Below are 20,244 nucleotides of genomic sequence, written 5' to 3' on the forward strand. Positions count from 1 at the left end.
TTAAAAGGTTTGAAATTCTGCTTCATGTTCACAGGTGTTTAGATGATGTTTTCATTTGGTAAAGCAGCTAGATGTGTCATTGTTGTGATTGGCCCAACAGCACAGCAGGTATTTTTGAAAGCTTGACTGAACTGGCCCCTGATTTCTGGGAAAGTAGTGAAATTTTACATTATAGAACATATTCTAGCCACGGTCTTAAAGCTGTCAAACTGAGTTGCGGACAACAGCAACAGCTTATTAATAAATAGTTGATGAATAGAGCTGACTTGGAGCCTTTTGATGCCAATGATGAGAAACTGTGTGCATGCGTGCGTGTTTGCCTAATTTTTCAAATGCTTTCAATATTCAGTCTGTCAATTTGCTTTGACTTCCCCATTTAGATTCCTTCCCATTTTAAAGCAAATTGAATTAGGACTATTTGTGTGAGTGCTATTCTAAGGAACCACTCTCCATCATGGTAATTTCAGGTCTTGTTTTCATATCTATTCTGCATTGAAGTTGAACAGGTTGCCTATGTTGGAGGAGATTTTTAAATGCACAAATTAAAAGAAAATAGTTAGACTCACTGTTTTTCCCTATAAATATTTCAAGAGATGCTTGGAACAGGATTTCAAAAAGTAGTGCTAATTGCTGAGGGTTCTTTAATGTTGGGCTGTCTTTGCTGTTATGTTGTGCAAACTTTTCATACCCCGGCAGCTGCATTATTTTAATTCTGACCTCGTAAGTGTTTTGTGTTTGAGAAAACATCTAAGGCACAATTTAGCATCAAATAGATCCGATTCCATTCTTCAATTTAAGTCCTTGTTTACTTGTAATATTAATATTACTAAGTTCCATGTTTTTACTGTTATTTAAGCAGTCGTTTACAACCATGCACAGTGTAAACATTAATTTTTCTGTTGCTGTAGCTTTCAATACTTTTCACTTTCAGTTCTTGAAAGTGATTGAAATTGGTCAAATCTTTTAAAGCCTTTAAAATCTCTCAAAACTCTCATTTTCAAAAGCATAAAACTTGCAGTATAGTTATGTGTGTCTGTAGAAGTTCTTCTAAAATAAAATTCTGCATTGAACCCAGGTGAAAGGCTTAAAAAGACAAGTATTCTTCTCAGACCACAGAAACAGGTGATATTGCAAAAAGAAATGCATTATCATTTCTTTTATTATATTATTGTGTGTGCAATCCGAGTTTACCTTGGGTCCTTTCAACACCCCCATTTGCTGTCACTTCTCCACTGTTGTGTCAAAAAAAAAAAAAAAACCGACAAAAAGCCTAGAATTAATAACAATATTGCATAATACAGTTGCTGGAAAGAAATATTTATAGTCTGTGGATTTTCTTAATTCACTCACCATTTGCAGGTGTTGCAAAAAGTTACATTCAGTCCCTGAATGGGAGTGATCTAATTTTGTTGCGTCACACCCCTCACAGTGTGGACGCACAGTTACCTTGTGCATGGATGTTAATATTGAGACTAAAGCGCATCATACAAGAGTGGTTTATAGATGTTTCTGCAGGGCGTCCAGCTGTTCCTGTGAAAAGAGAGCAACGCTGATCTAAAATTCTGTCTGAATTCAGCCTCTCCTTCTAACCGTGTGTCTCTCAGCTACGGTACCTGTCGTTCTGTCTCAATTACGCCTCTCCATGCTGGAGGGAGGAGATGTCCTGCTGTCTCTCTGAGAGTCTCAAGCTCCGGGGGGTTTTCAGATCACACACACAAACTTGCCATCAAACACAGGGACAGATATACTCACACAGGTTATACATCAACACACATACATTCACCCATTGGCTGCTCATTAACACCACTGAAACCACTTTCTGGATGGAGGAGAGACAGGGAGAGAGAGATAGAGGGACATTGAAGACATGTAAACAGATCTGGCAGAGACAAATAATGCTGGCACATTGAAATCTTGTGGTCTATTTGATGTGTTTGTCTGGGTGCGCATGTGTGTGTGCGTGTGTGTAAAAAAGAGAGAGAGGGAAAGATGAAAAAATGAATGAGCTCTTCATTCTCTGAAGATTAGAATGCCTATTTTGACACTTCGGTGTTTGTAGATGGCTGATTTTGACAAGCACAGCAGCTTAGTCATTCCTTCAGAATAGAGACAAATAGATGTGAAGCCATGTTGTTGTTACATCTGCTGTTCTGTCACATAATAAACCTGAAAAGCCAAAAGAAATGCTGGTCATTTATAAATTAATTGAATCATTGATTTAATTGTTAAGTATTGAGCAGGGATCAGAGAGTTGTAGTTGGTGTAAAGATCTATACACTGGTACACTGATAGCAAGATTATGTTTTTAATTAATAGTAATTACATTCATGTCAGAGCTATGGCCTAGTCATTAGCACAAACGCTCAGACATGTTAAGCCTTGGAGCTCATGTGGGAGATGCAGATTTGTATCCAACCTTCACCATGTCTCAATCCCATTACCCTTCTCTCTCCCCCCAAGACTTTCCTGACTTTTACCTGCTTTTGTTGTCAATAAAAGTTCAAAAAATGTATTACATTTAATTTAATTAAATTAGAAAAATAGAAAAACAGAACAATTAAAAAGAAAATCAGCAGGTTATGAGTGAAATGCATAGTGTTACATAATAATGAATTAAACAATTAATTTTGCCACACAGCCAAGTAATACCCAGACCAGACAAGGAATCTGTACCTGCAGAACACAGCAGAATTTGTGCTCCCATCATTCCTATCTCTACGCATACCTGTGCCATTTTAAAAAAAAATTTGTATACATTGGCTAATTTCATTATGCTTTCATCTACTAATTGTAGTACTCTGCTTACCCTGTTTTACCATGATATAATCCATTCTGCACATTCAAACCTGACATTATTTTGTGTTTATATACAGTATGTGTGTATGAGTGTGTACGTACTAAACTATAGTTTGTGGACAAAAGTTAGCAAAATCTGATAAAAACCTGTTTTTGTGGACATCTGGAGACATTTGGAAAATAGTTTAAGTAGTGCAGTTTTTATTTTTAGAATAAAAAAAAATACAATTGTGTGTGTGTGTGTGTATGTATGTGTATATATATATATATATATATATATATACCGATCAGCCACTACATTAAAACCACCTGCCTAATATTGTGTAGGTCTCCCTCGTGCCGCCAAAACAGCACCAACCCTTCTCACCACAACTGTACAGAGTGGTTATCTGAGTTACCGTAGACTTTGTCAGTTCGAACCAGTCTGGCCATTCTCTGTTGACCTCTCTCATCAACAAGGCATTTCCGTCCACAGAACTGCTGCTCACTGGATGTTTTTTGTTTTTGGCACCATTCTGAGTAAATTCTAGAGACTGTTGTGTGTGAAAATCCCAGGAGATCAGCAGTTACAGAAATACTCAAACCAGCCCATCTGGCACCAACAATCATTCCACAGTCCAAATCACTGAGATCAAATTGTTTTCCCATTCTGATGGTTGATGTGAACATAAACTGAAGCTCCTGACCTGTATCTGAATGATTTTATACACTGCACTGCTGCCACACGATTGGCTGATTAGATAATTGCATGGATGATTGCTGGTGCCAGATGGGCTGGTTTGAGTATTTCTGTAACTGCTGATCTCCTGGGATTTTCACGCACAACAGTCTCTAGAATTTACTCCGAATGGTGCAAAAAAAAAAAAAACAAACAAAAAAAAAAACAGCCAGTGAGCAGCAGTTCTGCAGACGGAAATACCTTGTTGATGAGAGAGGTCAGCAGAGACTGACCAGACTTGTTCGAACTGACAAAGTCTACGGTAAATCAGATAACCGCTCTGTAAAATTGTGGTGAGAAGAATATAATCTCAGAATGCTATTCTGTGATGCAGGTTGGCACTGTTTTGGTGGCACGAGGGGGACCTACACAATATTAGGCAGGTGGTTTTAATGTTGTGGCTGATCGTTGTATATGTATTAATTGTAAAATACTGAAAGTTTGTGAGTGACACATTTTTGAAAACGTCAAAAATATAGTGAACATCCTAAAAACCGACTTGTGAGGACATTTGAAGTAGTCCACACTATTCGAAATTCTCATAAATCGTCCAAGTAATGTTTTGCTTCAAATTTAATAATGTCTACAGGTTTCTGTGAGGGATAGGTTTATGGGTAGGGTGTAGGTAGGGTAAATATCATTATCTCAGGATGAAAGCCATTGTGTCTACAAGAGGTCCTCAGTAATATAGCTTCTAAGCTTTGACTGTGTGCATCTGTGTATGTGTTGCTCATTTGGAATCTTATTGAAAATATGTGTGGTGTCACCTGGTGCCGCATTCAGGTGTCATTGACATCCATTTCCTCAACCCCGGCAGGTCTGCGCACACCTGTCCATTGTATTCGGGATTGGCCGGTATTTTTCTCCAAATTAGTGGCAGTGATGCACGGTTATGTGCAATACGGCCTCAATGTAATGGAACAGAATGTGTGCTTGTGGTGGATCTGTGTCTGAGATAAATGACCTAATGAAAAATGGAGAGCCTTGCTGAAATGTAGTGACCCAGACCAGCGTGAGCAGACCGTCTTTCAACACAGGGCGGAGCAGGTGACAGTTTTTTATGGTCGCTTCACACCAGCCTGCTCTTTCTTTCACATAGACACACAAAAGAAAGAACAGCACATAACAAACAACAGAGGACATATATGGAACCAATATGACATGACAGCAAGGCCTACAATGCTACTCACTGCTGGAATTACATGTGCAGTGGTACTGTTGGAAAGTTTTCTCTGTCCTTACACATGAACAAACACCTAAAAGTCTTTACACAAGACCCCTTTTCTGGCCTGTGCGAGATTTCAGTATCTGAGTGTTACCTTGGCTCATTGGTGTTGCTATGCTAGAGAATGTAAGACAAGAAAATGCAAGGTAATAAGGTTTAGCAACTTAAATGTTGGCCAGTTGTTCTTCATTTTTGTGCTGTGAAGGTGTTTACAGTGACAGTATTCTTGAGAAATCAAGTACAGTGTGCAAAAGTGTAGTAAAATTAAATTAAAGTAGAGATTGGTAGCATACAGTATATGCTTGTTGACTCCAGCATGAAATGAAACTCTCCTCCTCTGGCCTTGTATGGTGTCCCAGTTAGAAATAGATTTGCAGGGATAGTTCACCTAAAAATGAAACAGTTTTTTCTGAAGTCCTATCCTAAAGTATTAAGCTTTGCACTTAACTTGCCCCTCACTGTTTGCGCAAAGGACATGAATGACATTTCAGATTGTGTGGCTTGTTAAGGATAGGTGTGCTATTATTTTCTAAGCGATCAGAATTATGATTTACATCTGACAGATGATACAATAAAAAATAAATAAATAAATAAAAACAATCCTGCAGAAGGATTAAAGGAGGGACCTGAGCCATTTCTAGAGACCAGCATATTTGGGGGTGGGCTCTTTTGTCTAGGTCATATATGTATCGTGGCAAAAGTATAAAGTGTCAATCGATAGAGACTTTGCTATATTGTGTATATCACAATATGTAAATTTGTTCAGTATGGGCTTATCTATATGTGGGCAGGAATTCACTTGAGACTGGGAAAATTGAAGAAACATGGTTTTTATGACATTAAAATTTTTTTGCTGACCACCCAAGCAAATCCATAGGCACTCATCTCGCGTTCAATGCTTTATAAGGCCTTAATATGCTTCTCATCTGACACACGCATCTGTGTTTTCATGTGAGTTTCGAGTCACTCGTGTGCACTTGCAGATTTTTTGCAAGTAGTGTTTTATTTTCATTGGATTTATTAAATTATTATTATTTATTATTTTCTTTGCTGCATTGCTCTGGGAAAAATCTTGAGTTTCTTGATTAAAGTTTATAATAATATTGCTCAAAAACATCAGACTGAAATGTGGCATAATGTGGAATTTAGCATTATGGTAAGAATTATTCAAAACCAAGTTGAATTTTTTTTTTTTTTTTTACTTTTACTATATATAGTTATTTAATATACTGTATAAACCAATTTTTATTGATTTTCCAATTTTTCATTTTACTATGTTGTGATTTTATGTCATTATCGTGATATGAAATTACTCATATCGTGATATAAGATTTTGGTCATATCGCCCACCCCTGCTATTTTACATATTTAATATATATATTAGTAATGGGCTAATTATAGTGATGTTGGAGCCATGGCCTAGTTATTAGTGCACATGGTCCAGACATATTGAGCCTCCCCAAATAATTTCAATGTGTGTTTTGCATGAAAAAAAAGCACCACTCACAGTTTCTATAGAGTCTGCTGTGTTGCGGCTGCTTCCTATGCCGCAGTAATCATATCTGTCTCTGTCTCTCTCTCTTTCTTTTTATAGTGAATGCTGTGTTATCTGTGATGGAGGGCTCTCAGCTACTGTACTCAATACAGCCACACCCAGCTCTCACTCCCATCATGCATCTGCTCCCACCCAACATTCTGGTGTCTGGACATGACAGCATTCCCGGTGTGGTGCCGCCCACAGATGGCACAGGTAAGATAAACCAAAATGCCCCCTCTCAATTTATCATTTTAATGTGTGAAAAAGTGTAAATTGTCCTTAATGTGATAGATTTTTCCATTATAGTTATAAAACAATCAAGAAGCATTTGATAACTGCTCATCTGTAACAAGAGAATGTGTGTTGCCATGGAGACTGGAGAAGAAACCTTGCTAAAGAGCACTCCCTATTTCTCAGGACATTCCCTTGATTAACTTCAGAATCGCTTTGTGCCAAACCAGGTCATAAGTGAAGCCTTTGGCCTTGAATAAAAAGCATTTCAGCCTTTTCGCAAATTTTCTGTCTCACAGCGCTGTGCTCATGATTCATCTCCTTATGGATTTCTGTTCTGAGCAGCTTTCAGTGGTGGGTAAAGACAACTTTATGAAGAGTAGTAATGAAGCATGGTGGGTTTCACCGTGGAGAGGGGATTGGAAGTCGACCACATTGTCGGGCTGATCCTCCACTATTCCAGATATGTGAATTAAAATGTCTAGAATACAAAGCTCTGAAGCTTTACATTATGAAATATTAATGTACAGTTACAGTTCTATAGTGTTATTATTTGCCTATGAAGACTTTAAATACACTTGACATTAAAATTAACTTCTCAACAGATGCAAAGCAGATGCAAAACAACAACAGATACAACAGATGCAAAAAAGTTTTATGTTAGGGTTAGTTAGGGTTAGGTTAAATTTTTAGCCTTCTGAAATAAATAAACTTTAATTTAAATGCCATATGAGGTTTAAAGACATGGAGAGATTATCGGGCTGATCGCACTCTGGCACTGCCATATTTTTTCAGAATTATTTAAATCACTTATAAGGTATTAATTTGTGGTAATTTATATTGTGATATAAGATTTTGGTCATATTGCACACCTCAAATACAATGCAAGTCAATGGGGTCCAAAACTTCAATGCGACTGTGGTGGTAGGGGCGTGGTTGAGCGCCGGCTTGTGAATGGAGAGCGAGATCGGGAGATGAGAACAGTAAGGATCATCACCTGTCAGTAATTGTCTCTAATAGCTGTTTGTCATTGCAGTGTGAGTAGGAGATGGATTTAAGAGTGAGCCAGACACCAGTGGAGAGAGGGAAAGTGAGACACGAATCTGACTGCATGTGTTATGAAGCTGAATCCTAATTTTTTTTGTAAAATAAAATACCTGTTTGAGTTGGATTTCGCCGTCTCGTGCTTCCTCCTTACACCTTCACCTCGAACTTGTCAACCGGGATCAAGGAGGAAGAATGCCGCCATGGATGCCTCACCTCTGGAGGATGTGTTCAAGACCCTCACCAGCATCCACTAGTCACAGCATCAGGCTCTCCTCGAGCTGCGTGCAGAGCAGGAGCAACGGTTCATCGCACTCCTCCAGGCCAAAGCGGAGGACCTTGCTGCCCCAGGAGGGGGCTACCACTGCAACCCCGGACCCAGCGACCACCCCGCCCCATGTTCCGCTCATCAAGATGGGGTCCCAAGATGATCCGAGGCCTTCCTGGAGCTCTTTGAGCAGACGGCGGGGGCATGCGGTTGGCTGAGCACCCAGTGGGTGGTCTGCTTGTTACCACTGTTGTCCGTGGAGGCCCAACTTGCAGCGCAGCAGTTACAAACAGAGATCCTCCTGGTGTTTGCTGATTTAAAGAAAGCCATCTTGCAATGGGTCGGCTGGACACCAGAGCAACAGTGCCAATGCTTCAGCACGGCCGCCTGTTTGCCTTTTCCCAGCAGCTCCGGGAGGCCTGCCAGAGGTGGTTGCTGGCTGAGCAACAAGACGTCAGACTGTGATTGACCTGGTGGTACTGGAGCAGTTTATTGCTCGGCTTCCGAGAGGGATGGCAGACTGGGTCCAGTGCCACCGCCCGGCATCGCTCCACATGGCCATCCAGCAGGCAGAGGACCATATGGCGGCGTATTTGGGAGCCAGCGAGCCCCGGGATCCTTTTTTTTTTTCACTCTCTTCCCTCCCTTTTCTCCCATCCTGTTCCTCTTCCCCGGAAATGGGGAGTTCCCCAATCGAGCTGGGATGTTCCGCATACCTGTGAGTATTAAGGGGGGTACATACCAGGCCTTGGTGGATCTGGGTTGTAACCAAACCTCCATCCATCAATGCCTGGTTCAAGATGAGGCTTTGGGTGCTAGTCACAGGGTGAAGATGTGTGCATAGGGATATTCACAATTGCCCCTTATTGTCCATCGTTATTCAATTTAAAGGGAAAAAGCATAGAATAGATGTGGCGGTTAGTCCCCACCTCACCCATCCACTAATTTTGGGTACAGATTGGCTGTATTTACAACCTTATTGAGGGAAATTTGTGTGGATGTGTCCTGTAACAAAGTGTCTCGGTGTATGGTTTGCGATGCACTGGCTGGGGAGGCGGAGCTGGGGCCATCTACGTCAGCTCTGCTTCAGGATGAAGGAAGGGAGGAGGAAGTCTCGGCTTCTCCAGCCCTTAGAGGATTCCCTGCAGGGGAGACGAACAGATACGAGACGAAACACTTAGGCACGCCTTTGACCAAGTGAAAGTGATTGATGGTCAGCGTCTTCAGCCAGACATTGCACTCTCTTATCCATATTTTTCAAATATTAAGGATCGGTTGTATCGAGTGATGCAGGATGCTCAAAGGAGGGTACAACCCAGTTGTTAATACCGAAGAGCCGATGGGAAATGATATTCAAGACGGCTCATTATAATCCAATGGCGGTTCACTTAGGACAAGAGAAAACACTGGACCATCTAATGGCCCATTTCTATTGGCCGAGCATTCACGGGGATGTCCGCAGGTGGTGTGCGGCATGCCGCGAATATCAGCTGGTGAATCTGCCAACCACCCCAAGAGCGCTATTGTACTGCTTCCATACAAAAGAATTGGCATGGACCTCGTCGGGCCATTAGAGCAGACGAAATGCGGGCATCACTTTGTGTTGGTTCTGGTGGAATATGCAACACGACTTTGCGCAACATCTCTGCACGTAGTGTTGCGGAGGCACTCTTCAGAATAATCTCCACAGTGAGGATTCTGAAAGAAATCCTCACTGATCAAGGCATTACATTTATGTCACGTGCACTACGCGAACTGTACCAGCGTTTATCACCCTCAAATGGACGGCTTGGTCGAACGATTTAATCAGACTCTGAAAAATATGATTCGTAAGTTCATTCACGACGATGTTAAAAAATGGTATAAGTGGCTCGAACCCCTATTATTCACAGTTTGAGAGGTCCCACAAGCCTCCACAGGATTTCCCCATTTGAACTTCTGTATAGGTGTCGGCCACATGGCGTGCTAGATGTCCTACGTGAAAATTGGGAGGAGGGATCTTCAACTAGTAGGAATGAAATTCAATATGTTCTTGACCTGAGAGCAAAACTCCACACTTTGGGGCAACTAACACAGGAGAATTTGCTCCAGGCTCAAGAACGGCAAAGCCAACTGTATAATAGGGGCACTAAAAGTTCTAGTATTACTCTCCACATCGAGCTCCAAATTACTCGCCAAGTGGCAAGGGCCCTTTGAGGTCACACGGTGAGTTGGAACTCGACTAAGAGGTTAAGCGAATGGATAGGGGCGGGGCACATCAGATATACCACCTCAACCCCCTAAAACCATGGAGAGAGGCGGTCCCCATGACGTTGGCGACAGTGCTTCCCGAGAGGCAGGAGCTCGGATTGGAGGTGAATTTAAAAGCCAATCAAATCACCCCGGTCACTTGTGGAGACCACCTCTAACCGCCCCAACTTGCGGAGGTTGCCAGGTTGCGAAAATAATTTTTTGACGTGTTCTCGCCTCTCCCTGGTCGTACGAATCTCATAGAACACCACATCGAGACAATCCCAGGGGTAGTAGTACGCAGTTGTCCCTACCGCCTACCCAAACACAAAAAAACAGGTGGTACGGGAAGAATTAAAGGCCATACTCGATATGGTAATAATAGAATAATCCCACAGTGATTGGGCCAGCCCAGTTGTTCTAGTGCTGAAGAGCGATGTCTCTGTCCGGTTCTGTGTGGATTATAGGAAAGTCAATGCGGTGTCTAAATTTGACGCATATCCAGTGCCTTGTATTGATGAAATGCTCGATCGGTTGGGCATGGCTCGCTTTTACTCGACACTGGATTTGACAGTGGGTTATTGGCAGATCCCCTTAACGCCAGTGTCCCGCAAGAAAATGCCTTTTCCACACCTTTTGGCTTACACCAATTTGTGACCCTTTCGTTCGGTTTGTTCGGGGCCCCGGCTACGTTTCAGCACCTTATGGACAGAGTCCTCAGACCACACTCTGCTTACGCCGCTGCCTATCTAGATGACATCATTATATACGGTAATGATTGGCAGCGGCACATACAGAATCTGAGGGCTATTCTGAGGTTGTTGCGATGGGCGGGACTCACAGCAAACCCTAAGAAGTGCGCAGTTGGACGGGTGGAAATACAGTGTGGCAGACTCTGCCTTCCCTACAAAGGAAGAATTGGGAACCGGAGTGAACAATCAACAGAACTTTAATTTAAAACTCAAATTTAAACAGTACAACGAAACATAGATGCACATACACAGACACGTGCATCTCTCTCTCTCTCTCTCGAACTGGTGTTTCCGGCTCGTCCTTATCCCCTCTCGGCTGATTAGGATGATTCAGCGCCGGGCATGCGTCCTCACGGCCCGGCCAAGCCATCTTTCTCATCCCACTCCTCTGCCTCTCAGCAGACGTCAGTGGCTCCTCCGCTTCCTGGCGGACAGCAGCCAGCTCCCGCGCCCCCTGGTGGACGGCAGCAGCTCCTTCATCTCCTGGCAGACGGCAGCGAGCTCCTTCGCCTTCGGGCGAACCGCTCTAGGTCCACCGTATCATACTACCTCAGCATCGCGACCCTCCCCCAGTGCCGAGGGCTTTTCTGACGGCGCGTCTTCCTCCTATCCTTGGTTTTGGCACCACTCTGGCAGACTCTGCCTTCCCTACCATGGAGGAAGCGGGAAAAAGAGTGAACAATCAACAGAACTTTAATTTCAAACTCAAATTTAAACAGCACAACGAAACATAGATGCACAGACACATGCGTCTCTTTCTCTCTCGAACTGGCGTCTCCGACTCATCCTTATCCTGCTCTCAGCTGATTATGATGATTCAGCGCTGGGAGTGCATCCTCACGGCCCTGCCACACCCTCTTCTTCGTCACGTACGGTATCTGAGGTTCCACTTGGGCCACGGGCAGATACGTCCCCAAATTGATAAGACCGCAGCGATTGCGGCCTGCCCGAGACCCAAGACCAAAAAGGAGGTGAGACAGTTCCAGGGGATGGCTGGCTACTATAGAAGGTTTGTGCCTAATTATTTGGACGTCACCAGCCCGCTGACTGATCTCATTAGAAAGGGAGCCCCAGCCGTGCCAACAGGCTTTTATGCAGGTGGGCAGGCCGGATGGCTCCCCGGTCTGAGTCGGTCGATGGGGGTATGTGGTGGTGGGGGCGTGGTCGAGCGCCGGCTTGTGAATGGAGAGCGAGATCGGGAGATGAGAATGGTAAGGATCATCACCTGTCAATGATTGTCTCTAACAGCTGTTTGTCATTGCAATGAGAGTTGGAGACAGATTTAAGAGCGAGCCAGACACCAGTGGAGAGAGAGAGACATGAAGCTGACTGTGTGTGTTTATGAAACTGAAAAGCGAGTTTTTTTTTAGTTTTTTTTATTTTTGTAAAATAAAATACCTTTTTGAGTTGGATTTCGCCATCTCCCACTTCCTCCTTACACCTTCACCTCGAACTTCTTACAGTGACATAAAGGCAGCATAAAGGTAGTCCATATGACTCGAGTTGTTTAATGCATGTCTACTGAAGCGACTTGATCAGTTTTGGTTAAAATAAAACTGACCAATAACGAACTCCTTTTTCCACTATAAATATTGTGGATAAATATCTGTAGTCTCCTTGGCGTGTTCTTGAGAGAAGCTTGTTTACACTTCTTCGCGCTTGATGCATGCGCAGAGAGCATGTTCAAAACCGATCTTATCACATCAGAAGGACATGAATTATACAATAGAAATATTTCACTAGTTAACATACAGAGTTCTTTATATTAAATAGTAATAATTAATAATTATGTTATTAATAATAAATCCCTATATTTATTGAAATGTAGCATTACTTGAAGTCTCAGGTAGTTTGAAAACCATGCTGCAGAAAAATGTAGTTTGCCAAACTTAAAGTTCCACAACACAGAGCTTGCAAGACAGTTAATCTTCAAGCAAACCATAAACTTTCACAAGCTTCCTCTTTCCTTCCTCTGCTCTAGAGCCGTCAACTATCTGACCTTCTGTAGCATTCTCTTTGGCTGCAGTGCTGCAGTGTTTTGTGGTGTTGCTGCAATGTGTTGATGATGCTGCACTTGTTTGGCTGTCAGGCCTCTGTGCCGCTGTACAGATAAGCCTACTGTGCGCATGTAGGTTGAGTGTAGAGTAAGTGTGCAAGTGTGTTTGAGGTAACAGCGGTAAATGCCTGAGTGTGTCTGAGCTCTTCGAGCCTGGCTTTGATAGTGGCAGACTGTGTGAGAGCGTTAAGGCTAAACAGCGCTAGACCGTGCTTGTGTATGGCTGAGTGATATGTGAGAGTGAAGCTCTCCTGGATGTGGTTCAGACAAACCACCAGGCCTGCTATCTACCACAACAACTTGTGTGTTACTCATCACACACACAGACTTTGAGAAAATGCATACATAATGAACTTGTTAATGGATAGCAGGGTCAAAAATAAACCAGGGCTCGAGACAAACATTTGAAATATGGGGGACAAAAATGTCCTAACAGAGGGACCTGACAATTGTTTCAAATGTATTTTAGCAGAGCGTTCATTGTGTTGTTATATCTTGTGCATAATTTACAGCTACTTTTATATTTGATGATTAATTGATTTTATAGGTAACAGCCATAATTGTTCATATTTGTGAATTTATTTCTATTAATTGATTAAATTGAAGGGTTTAACATAAATGGACAATGTGCTGTGTTTTTACCTATATGGTTAGAAAAAAATATGACCTCAGAGTAAAAATGCTCCAGAAAATCAATTTCAGGGGGTAAATATTGCTCATAAACATAATTAAAGCTACGCTATGTAACTTTTGACCCTCTAGCGGTTAAAACATAAAACTGCAAGTCACTTTCGGAGGAACACTTTACATGAGTTGTGATTCGGCACTGCTCTTCTGTGCAAATAAATCTCACGGTTTGTGGACTCTGAGAAATTTACCTGCAGAGCAGGAGTCTTGAGTCAACATACTATTTTCATGTTGATATTATGTTATTCATTTAAACATTTATAACCAATATATTACTTTGTTGAAGATAAACAACACTCTTAATTATATTTTAATATGATTATTCAAGTTTTATCCACTACACAATACAATTTTTTTGTATTTTACTTCGCATATCGGTTTGAAGTGACACTTGTGAAATGGCTGAAATGAGTTCAATTCAAGACACTTCATTTTTATATTACAATCTACAGCCTAAGTGGACAATGTAAGTAATTTGTAATACTACAATAGTAGGTCTATGCACTGCACACAATAAGACCGTGATATAGAAACACAAAACGAGGATTTAATAAAGATAACATGTATATTTTATTGAACATGAAAATAATATGTAGATATATGCAATATAACAATTACGAAAATAAATGTTTAATAATTTATTTGGAAGTTATAATAGAGAGATGGTTAGATGCTAAACAAATTAGGCCTAATGTACATTAATATGTTATGAAATCGGTACATTATAAACAGCTTGAGATGAGCATATATTTATGGTGATCTACCTTGTACCTATAGTGGCTTTTAGATCTGTTCAAAAAAGGCTATCTGCTAAAATGAAAAAAATAGTAAGTGTCAGCACACTGATTTATTGCTCCAAAAATACTTTATTGGCTTGCACTTGCTTGCAACATTTAGACCATTAGGTATTCGTCAGGCAAAAAAAAAAAAAAGGGACAGTGGAACGTGACAACAACTTGTGTATTTTTGTGACTGAAATAAAAAAAATAAAAATAAAAAAATATATATATATATATATATATATATATATATATATATATATATATATATATATATATATATATATAAAACTATGAAAACAGCAGCACATGCACACTTGGAGACAAACTTTGGGAATCTCAAAACTGCAGCAATGTTATAAAATACTTAGAAGTGATGAATATTATTCAACATGTTACAGTACATAACCGGAAAAACTAAACTTATAAACACATTGCAATCGGTACGCATGACTTACTGTTCAATTAAAGGATGGCAAACAATAGAAGCTTCAACAACCCTACCAGAAAACATATCCAAGCTGGAAAACAACTTCGGCAAACAGTTAAAACGCTGCTGCTTAACAGACATTGCACTTGTTTCCTGCTTCCCGTAAGTCATGACACAGCCGGGCCTTCTTTCTGAGCTTACAGATATGACGTATATACGCAAGGACGAATGACGGGAATGCCTGCGATTTCGGGTCAAATCCGTCCAAATAAAAATCATTATTGTAGGCTTACCATAGTGAATAGGGGTAAGACTTAAGAAAAAAAACTTAAGAAAAATATTGAACTAATACTGTACATTGAGTACTCATGTGCCAAAGATATTCTTTTACTTGAGATCTAAAGCCACATTTTCCTATTTTAAAGATAACCATGACCAAGGGAATGTAGTATGCACAGTATATCAGTTAGCTCAGGGGTTTACACTGTGTATAATAGGGGTACTCAACTTTGGAAAGCTGGGGGGCCGGAAAGCAGGATCCCTTTAGCCTCGAGGGCCGCACACTTTTTTTTAATAGTCAAATTATTATAAATGTTTTATTTAATTTATATATATATATATATATATATATATATATATATATATATATATATATATATATATATATATATATAAAACAATTTTTTATTACTTTTGCATATTAATGAGTCGAGTAGACAATGCTAAATATGCCATTTAATACATCACTGACATGCAATTAACATACAAAATAAAACAAAAAAATTAAAATATGACCCATAAATATACAGCTTAATTCTTGTAAAATTGAGATTATAAATTATTATAATGATCATATATGTAATTATGTTTTCTTTTTTATTTTAATTTTATTTGTACTTTTTTATAAAAGATCCACACTTTTTCAAGTAGGCCATATTCTGCAGCACAATGCACCACATAGTTTAGTATGTTTTTTTTTAAGCGATTTGAATTATGAGGACATAAACCACATTTATAGCATAAAACCCTTGTAATTGCCCATCTGTAACCTAAAAAAATTTCCTCGTAAACCACCCAAACCCCGCCCACACACACACACACACACACACACACACACACACACACACACACAGTACCCTCAAAACAAGACATACATATCCAAAATATATCTAATTGCAACAGATGATTGCAACACGCTCCAAAAAAGTTGAGATGGGCAATTTAAGACTTAATAACAATTTTAATTAAAATAAGGCAATGTGAAACAGGAGATGTTAAACAGGTGAGGCAGTTATGTCAGAGTATATAAGGAGCCTTCAAAAACAGCCTAGTCCTTCAAGAACAAGGATCATTTGAGACTTGTCAGTTTGCCAACAGATCAAATCAAATCAAATCCCTTTATTGTCACTCAACCATATACACAAGTGCAACAGTGGGTGAAAGATGCTTCAGCAAATAATCCAGCACTTTGAGAACAATGTTCCCCAAAGACAAATTGGAAGGATTTGGGGCATTTCACCCTCTACAGTGCAAAATATAGTTAAAAGATTCAAAGAATCTGGTCAAATCTCGGTGCGTAAAGGGCAAGATGAAAACCACTTCTGAATGTGCATGATCTCTGATCCCTCAGACATCACCGTCTTTTTTTTTTTCTTCTCCCCAATTTGGAATGCCCAGTTCCCAATGTGCTCTATGTCCTTGCGGCGGCATAGTGACTCGCCTCAGTCCGGGTGGTGGAGGACGAATCTCAGTTGCCTCTGTGTCTGAGACAGTCAATCCACGCATATTATCACGTGGCTTGTTTAGCGCGTTACTGCGGAGACATAGCATATGTGGAGGCTTCACGCTATTCTCAGTGGCATCCACGCACAACTCACCACATGCCCCACCGAGAGCGAGAACCACATTATAGAAACCACAAGGAGGTTACCCCATGTGACTCTACCCTCCCTAGCAACTGGGCCAATTTGGTTGCTTAGGAGACCTGGCTGGAGTCACTCAGCACGCCCTGGATTCGAACTTGTGACTCCAGGGGTGGTAGTCAGCGTCTTTACTCGCTGAGCTACCCAGGCCCCCAGACAACACCATTTGCACCATTTGGTGTTAGTCAACACCATTTGCCACTGCATCCACAGATGCAAGTTAAGACTTTACTATGCAAAGCAGAAGCCCTACATCAACAATGTCCAGAAGCACAGCCGACTTCTCTGGGCTCTGTCTCATGTTAGATGGAAAGTAGAACAGTAGAACCGTGTTTTTTGGTCCGATGAGTCCACATTTCAAAAAGTTTTTGAAAAACACAGCTGTTGTGTTCTCCGGGCCAAAGAGGAAAAGGACTATCCAAGCTGTTATCAGCATCAGGTCCAAAAGCCAGTGTCTGTATGGGCCAGAGGTGTGTCAGTGTCCATGGCATGGGTAACTCGCACATCTGTTAGGGCACCATTAATGCAGACAGATATTTACAAATTTTGGAGCAGCATGTACTGCCATCCAGCACCGTCTTTTCGAGGGACAACCTGGAATTTTCAGCAGGACATCTTCAAACCACATACTGGCTGAATAAGCAGAGAGTGTGGGTGCTAGATTGGCCTGCCTGCAGTCTTGACCATCTCCAATTGAGAATGTGTGGTGCATTATGAAGCGCACAATACAACAACAAAGACCCTGCACAATTGTGCAGCTGAAGACCTGCATAATGGATGAATGGGGGAAAATTCTACTTTTTAAACTTGGCAAACTTGTGTCTTCAGTGCCTAAATGCTTAATAAGAGTTATTAGGAAAAAATGGTGATGTTTCACAGTGGTAAACACTCGACTGTCCCAACTTTTTTGGAGTGTGTTGCAATCATCTGATTTGAAATTACTGTACATTTAAAAAAACAAACAAACAATAAAATTGACAAGGTAAAGCATAATATAATGTTTAGTTGTAGTCCTTTCAGTATAGCAAAGGGCGAATAATATAATTTAAAAATCACTCCTTTTTGTTTTTATTACCATTTTTCATACTGTCCCAACTTTTTCGGAATTGGGGTTGTATATCTGAGGTATCTGAATAAAAAAATTCAAAGATGTTTCAAAGAGCATCAGCACAGTTTCATGGCATGGCCGTTTGTTGGGGCAAGTTTGGATGTGCCAAACCAAACCAGGCATATCCAGACTGTGACGTGACATTTACAAAAACTTGCCATGTAACCCTTTTCAGAATGCTCAGTAAAAAAAATTTTTTTAGTGTAGAATATTTTCAAGCCCCATGTGTAAGCGTGCTAAATTTTTATACTTATCAAAAAAATCACTAACTCCAATGGCTTGGATATGCAGAAGACTTCCTTAGTGCATAACCTTTGAAATGGTTTCTCAGCGAGACCCCCTTCTGCGAGCGGAAATGGGGCCAGCCAAAGAACTCAGCTGGAGGAAATGTGGGTGTGATGATGCAGTCAGACACATACTCCAAATGAAAAAATATAATTGGTCCTTATTCTTCCTTAAGATCAGAAAGGGAATTTGGGCCACATGGAGCTCCATTATGCTGGCCTCAACTACAAGGATTTTGCCTAGCTTCTGGAATGCATTGAGTTCTCTTGTGGATCGCTCACTGGTGCCATCCTGTGTGTTTGTTTGGTTTTCATATTTGATTTCTTTTCCATGAGTAAGAGGATCTGTCAATCCAGAGGGCTCTGATAATTATTTTTCTTTTTTTACTGTCTAATTAAATCATTTGTTAAAATGCTTTTTAAATGAATAACCATTAGCCAAAGAAAATAATTAAATGGATAGATGGAATCGTCTTTATGTGCAGGAAATGAGTGAAAAGCTAACATTCTGTTCGCTCCATCTTTGTTGCTGCAGACGCGCTGCGGAAGCCTCATCTGTTGAAGAGCTTCTCGTGTGTGTTTGAGGGCATGCGTGTGGCACTCTTCCCCTCCGTGGAGGTCTTTGAATCTAACCTGCTCCAGCTGCTTAATAGAGACTGCCAGAATACAGTAAGCTACAACACCAACCAAACGTTTCATTTAGTACATACATTCAATGCATACATTTTTTCAGGCGAGTTGTACTTCTTATTGTTTTGTAAAGTGTATCAAAAAATGGAGTTAATTTTTATTGTTTTTTTTTTTTTTTTTTTTTTTCGTTTAAAGGCTCAAATTAATGTGCTCAAAGTACAGTATATTTTGTTTGTTTCAGTGGTCTTGAACTTAATACTGACATTATTGGAGTGGAAGCAACATTGCGCACATGCAAAACTTCTGGTTAAAAATGGAAAGCAGCTCTACTGAAAATACTAAACCAGTACACTCAAAATCAACTTAATACATTTATGTTTAGATGAGAACATAATCATATTGTGTAAAGTCCAAGTAAAATTCAACACCGTCATTAAAAAGTGATATGATTACATTGGTATGAAATGATTAAATGGATTCAGACTTCTAATGGATAGTGTTCACTCAACATAATTTTTACTGCTTGCTCAATTAACTTAATTAAAATGAGTTAATCCAACAAAAAATGTTTAGCATTTGGTCTTATCTTAATTTCATTGTGTACAATCCATGTTTACTTATTTACATTGGAACAATGTGAATATTTGTTGCATCAGAGTATTGCTGTAACCGGGCAGGGAATTTGCATTACCCAGAATGCTTTGCATGGGACTGGATTGGGAGAGTGCATTTTGAAATTTTGTTATTTTAATGTATTTCTACACAAAATGAAACAAGTAGGAGAATTGTTAGTGTTTAAAGTTCTGTTCTGTTGATATTTAGAGAAGTTTCTGTGTTGGTGGATTTTTTTTAGGTTACCATTGTGGAGAAGAGTGGAGCTAATGGTTAGATTGAGGATGGGTGATTTGCCATGCTATAAATAACAGTGTGTTTTGCTTTTGTCATGAAGCAAAGATTGAGGGATCAGTGTAAAGTCTCAGCAGCACCATCTTTGTTAAAATAAAAAAAAAAATAAAAAAAAAAATATATATATATATATATATATATATATATATATATGCTAATATGTATTCTTGCTAGCTTGTAGCAAGCTGCAAAGTTCAATGGCGTTATTTGGACAAATCAAATTTAAGTGAGGTTAACTCAGTTCCTTTGGGTTTATTCAACACAAAATGTTTGAGTAAAGCCTACATTTACATTTTATATTAAGGAAACTCCTTTTCATCGTGTGGAACTGATGTTCACAATTGAATTACGTAAAACCAACGACTTTTTTATTCAGTGTGATGCCATTGTACAAATACCCTTTTGTAGGTGTATTTGTCACTCATAATTCATTCATTCTAGAACTGAATGTGCTTGATAATAGGGTGTTACTAAGATGAAAGTAGTATTTAGTTTGTATCATGTCATGTTATCTCAACATAATATGCTAATATTTATTGTTGCTAGCTTGTAAAAATCTGCGAAGTTCAATGGCGTTATTTAGACAAATCAAATTTAAGTGAGGTTAACTCAATTCCTTTGGGTTTATTCAACACAAAATAT

At 40.0% G+C, this 20,244-nt stretch overlaps 1 protein-coding gene across 1 annotated transcript in view; it reads left to right on the forward strand.

Annotated features, from left to right (window-relative positions):
• LOC127424648 (nephrocystin-4-like) overlaps positions 1-20,244 on the forward strand; it is a 219,713-nt gene that overhangs the window by 44,971 nt on the left and 154,498 nt on the right. Inside the window, exons 6-7 of the mRNA XM_051670006.1 lie at positions 6,334-6,489; positions 18,602-18,735. Coding sequence (XP_051525966.1) covers positions 6,334-6,489; positions 18,602-18,735 — 290 coding nt within the window. The remainder of the gene's footprint in view (positions 1-6,333; positions 6,490-18,601; positions 18,736-20,244) is intronic.

This window comes from Myxocyprinus asiaticus, chromosome 33, assembly GCF_019703515.2.
Source record: "Myxocyprinus asiaticus isolate MX2 ecotype Aquarium Trade chromosome 33, UBuf_Myxa_2, whole genome shotgun sequence".
NCBI classification, from domain to species: domain Eukaryota; kingdom Metazoa; phylum Chordata; class Actinopteri; order Cypriniformes; family Catostomidae; genus Myxocyprinus; species Myxocyprinus asiaticus.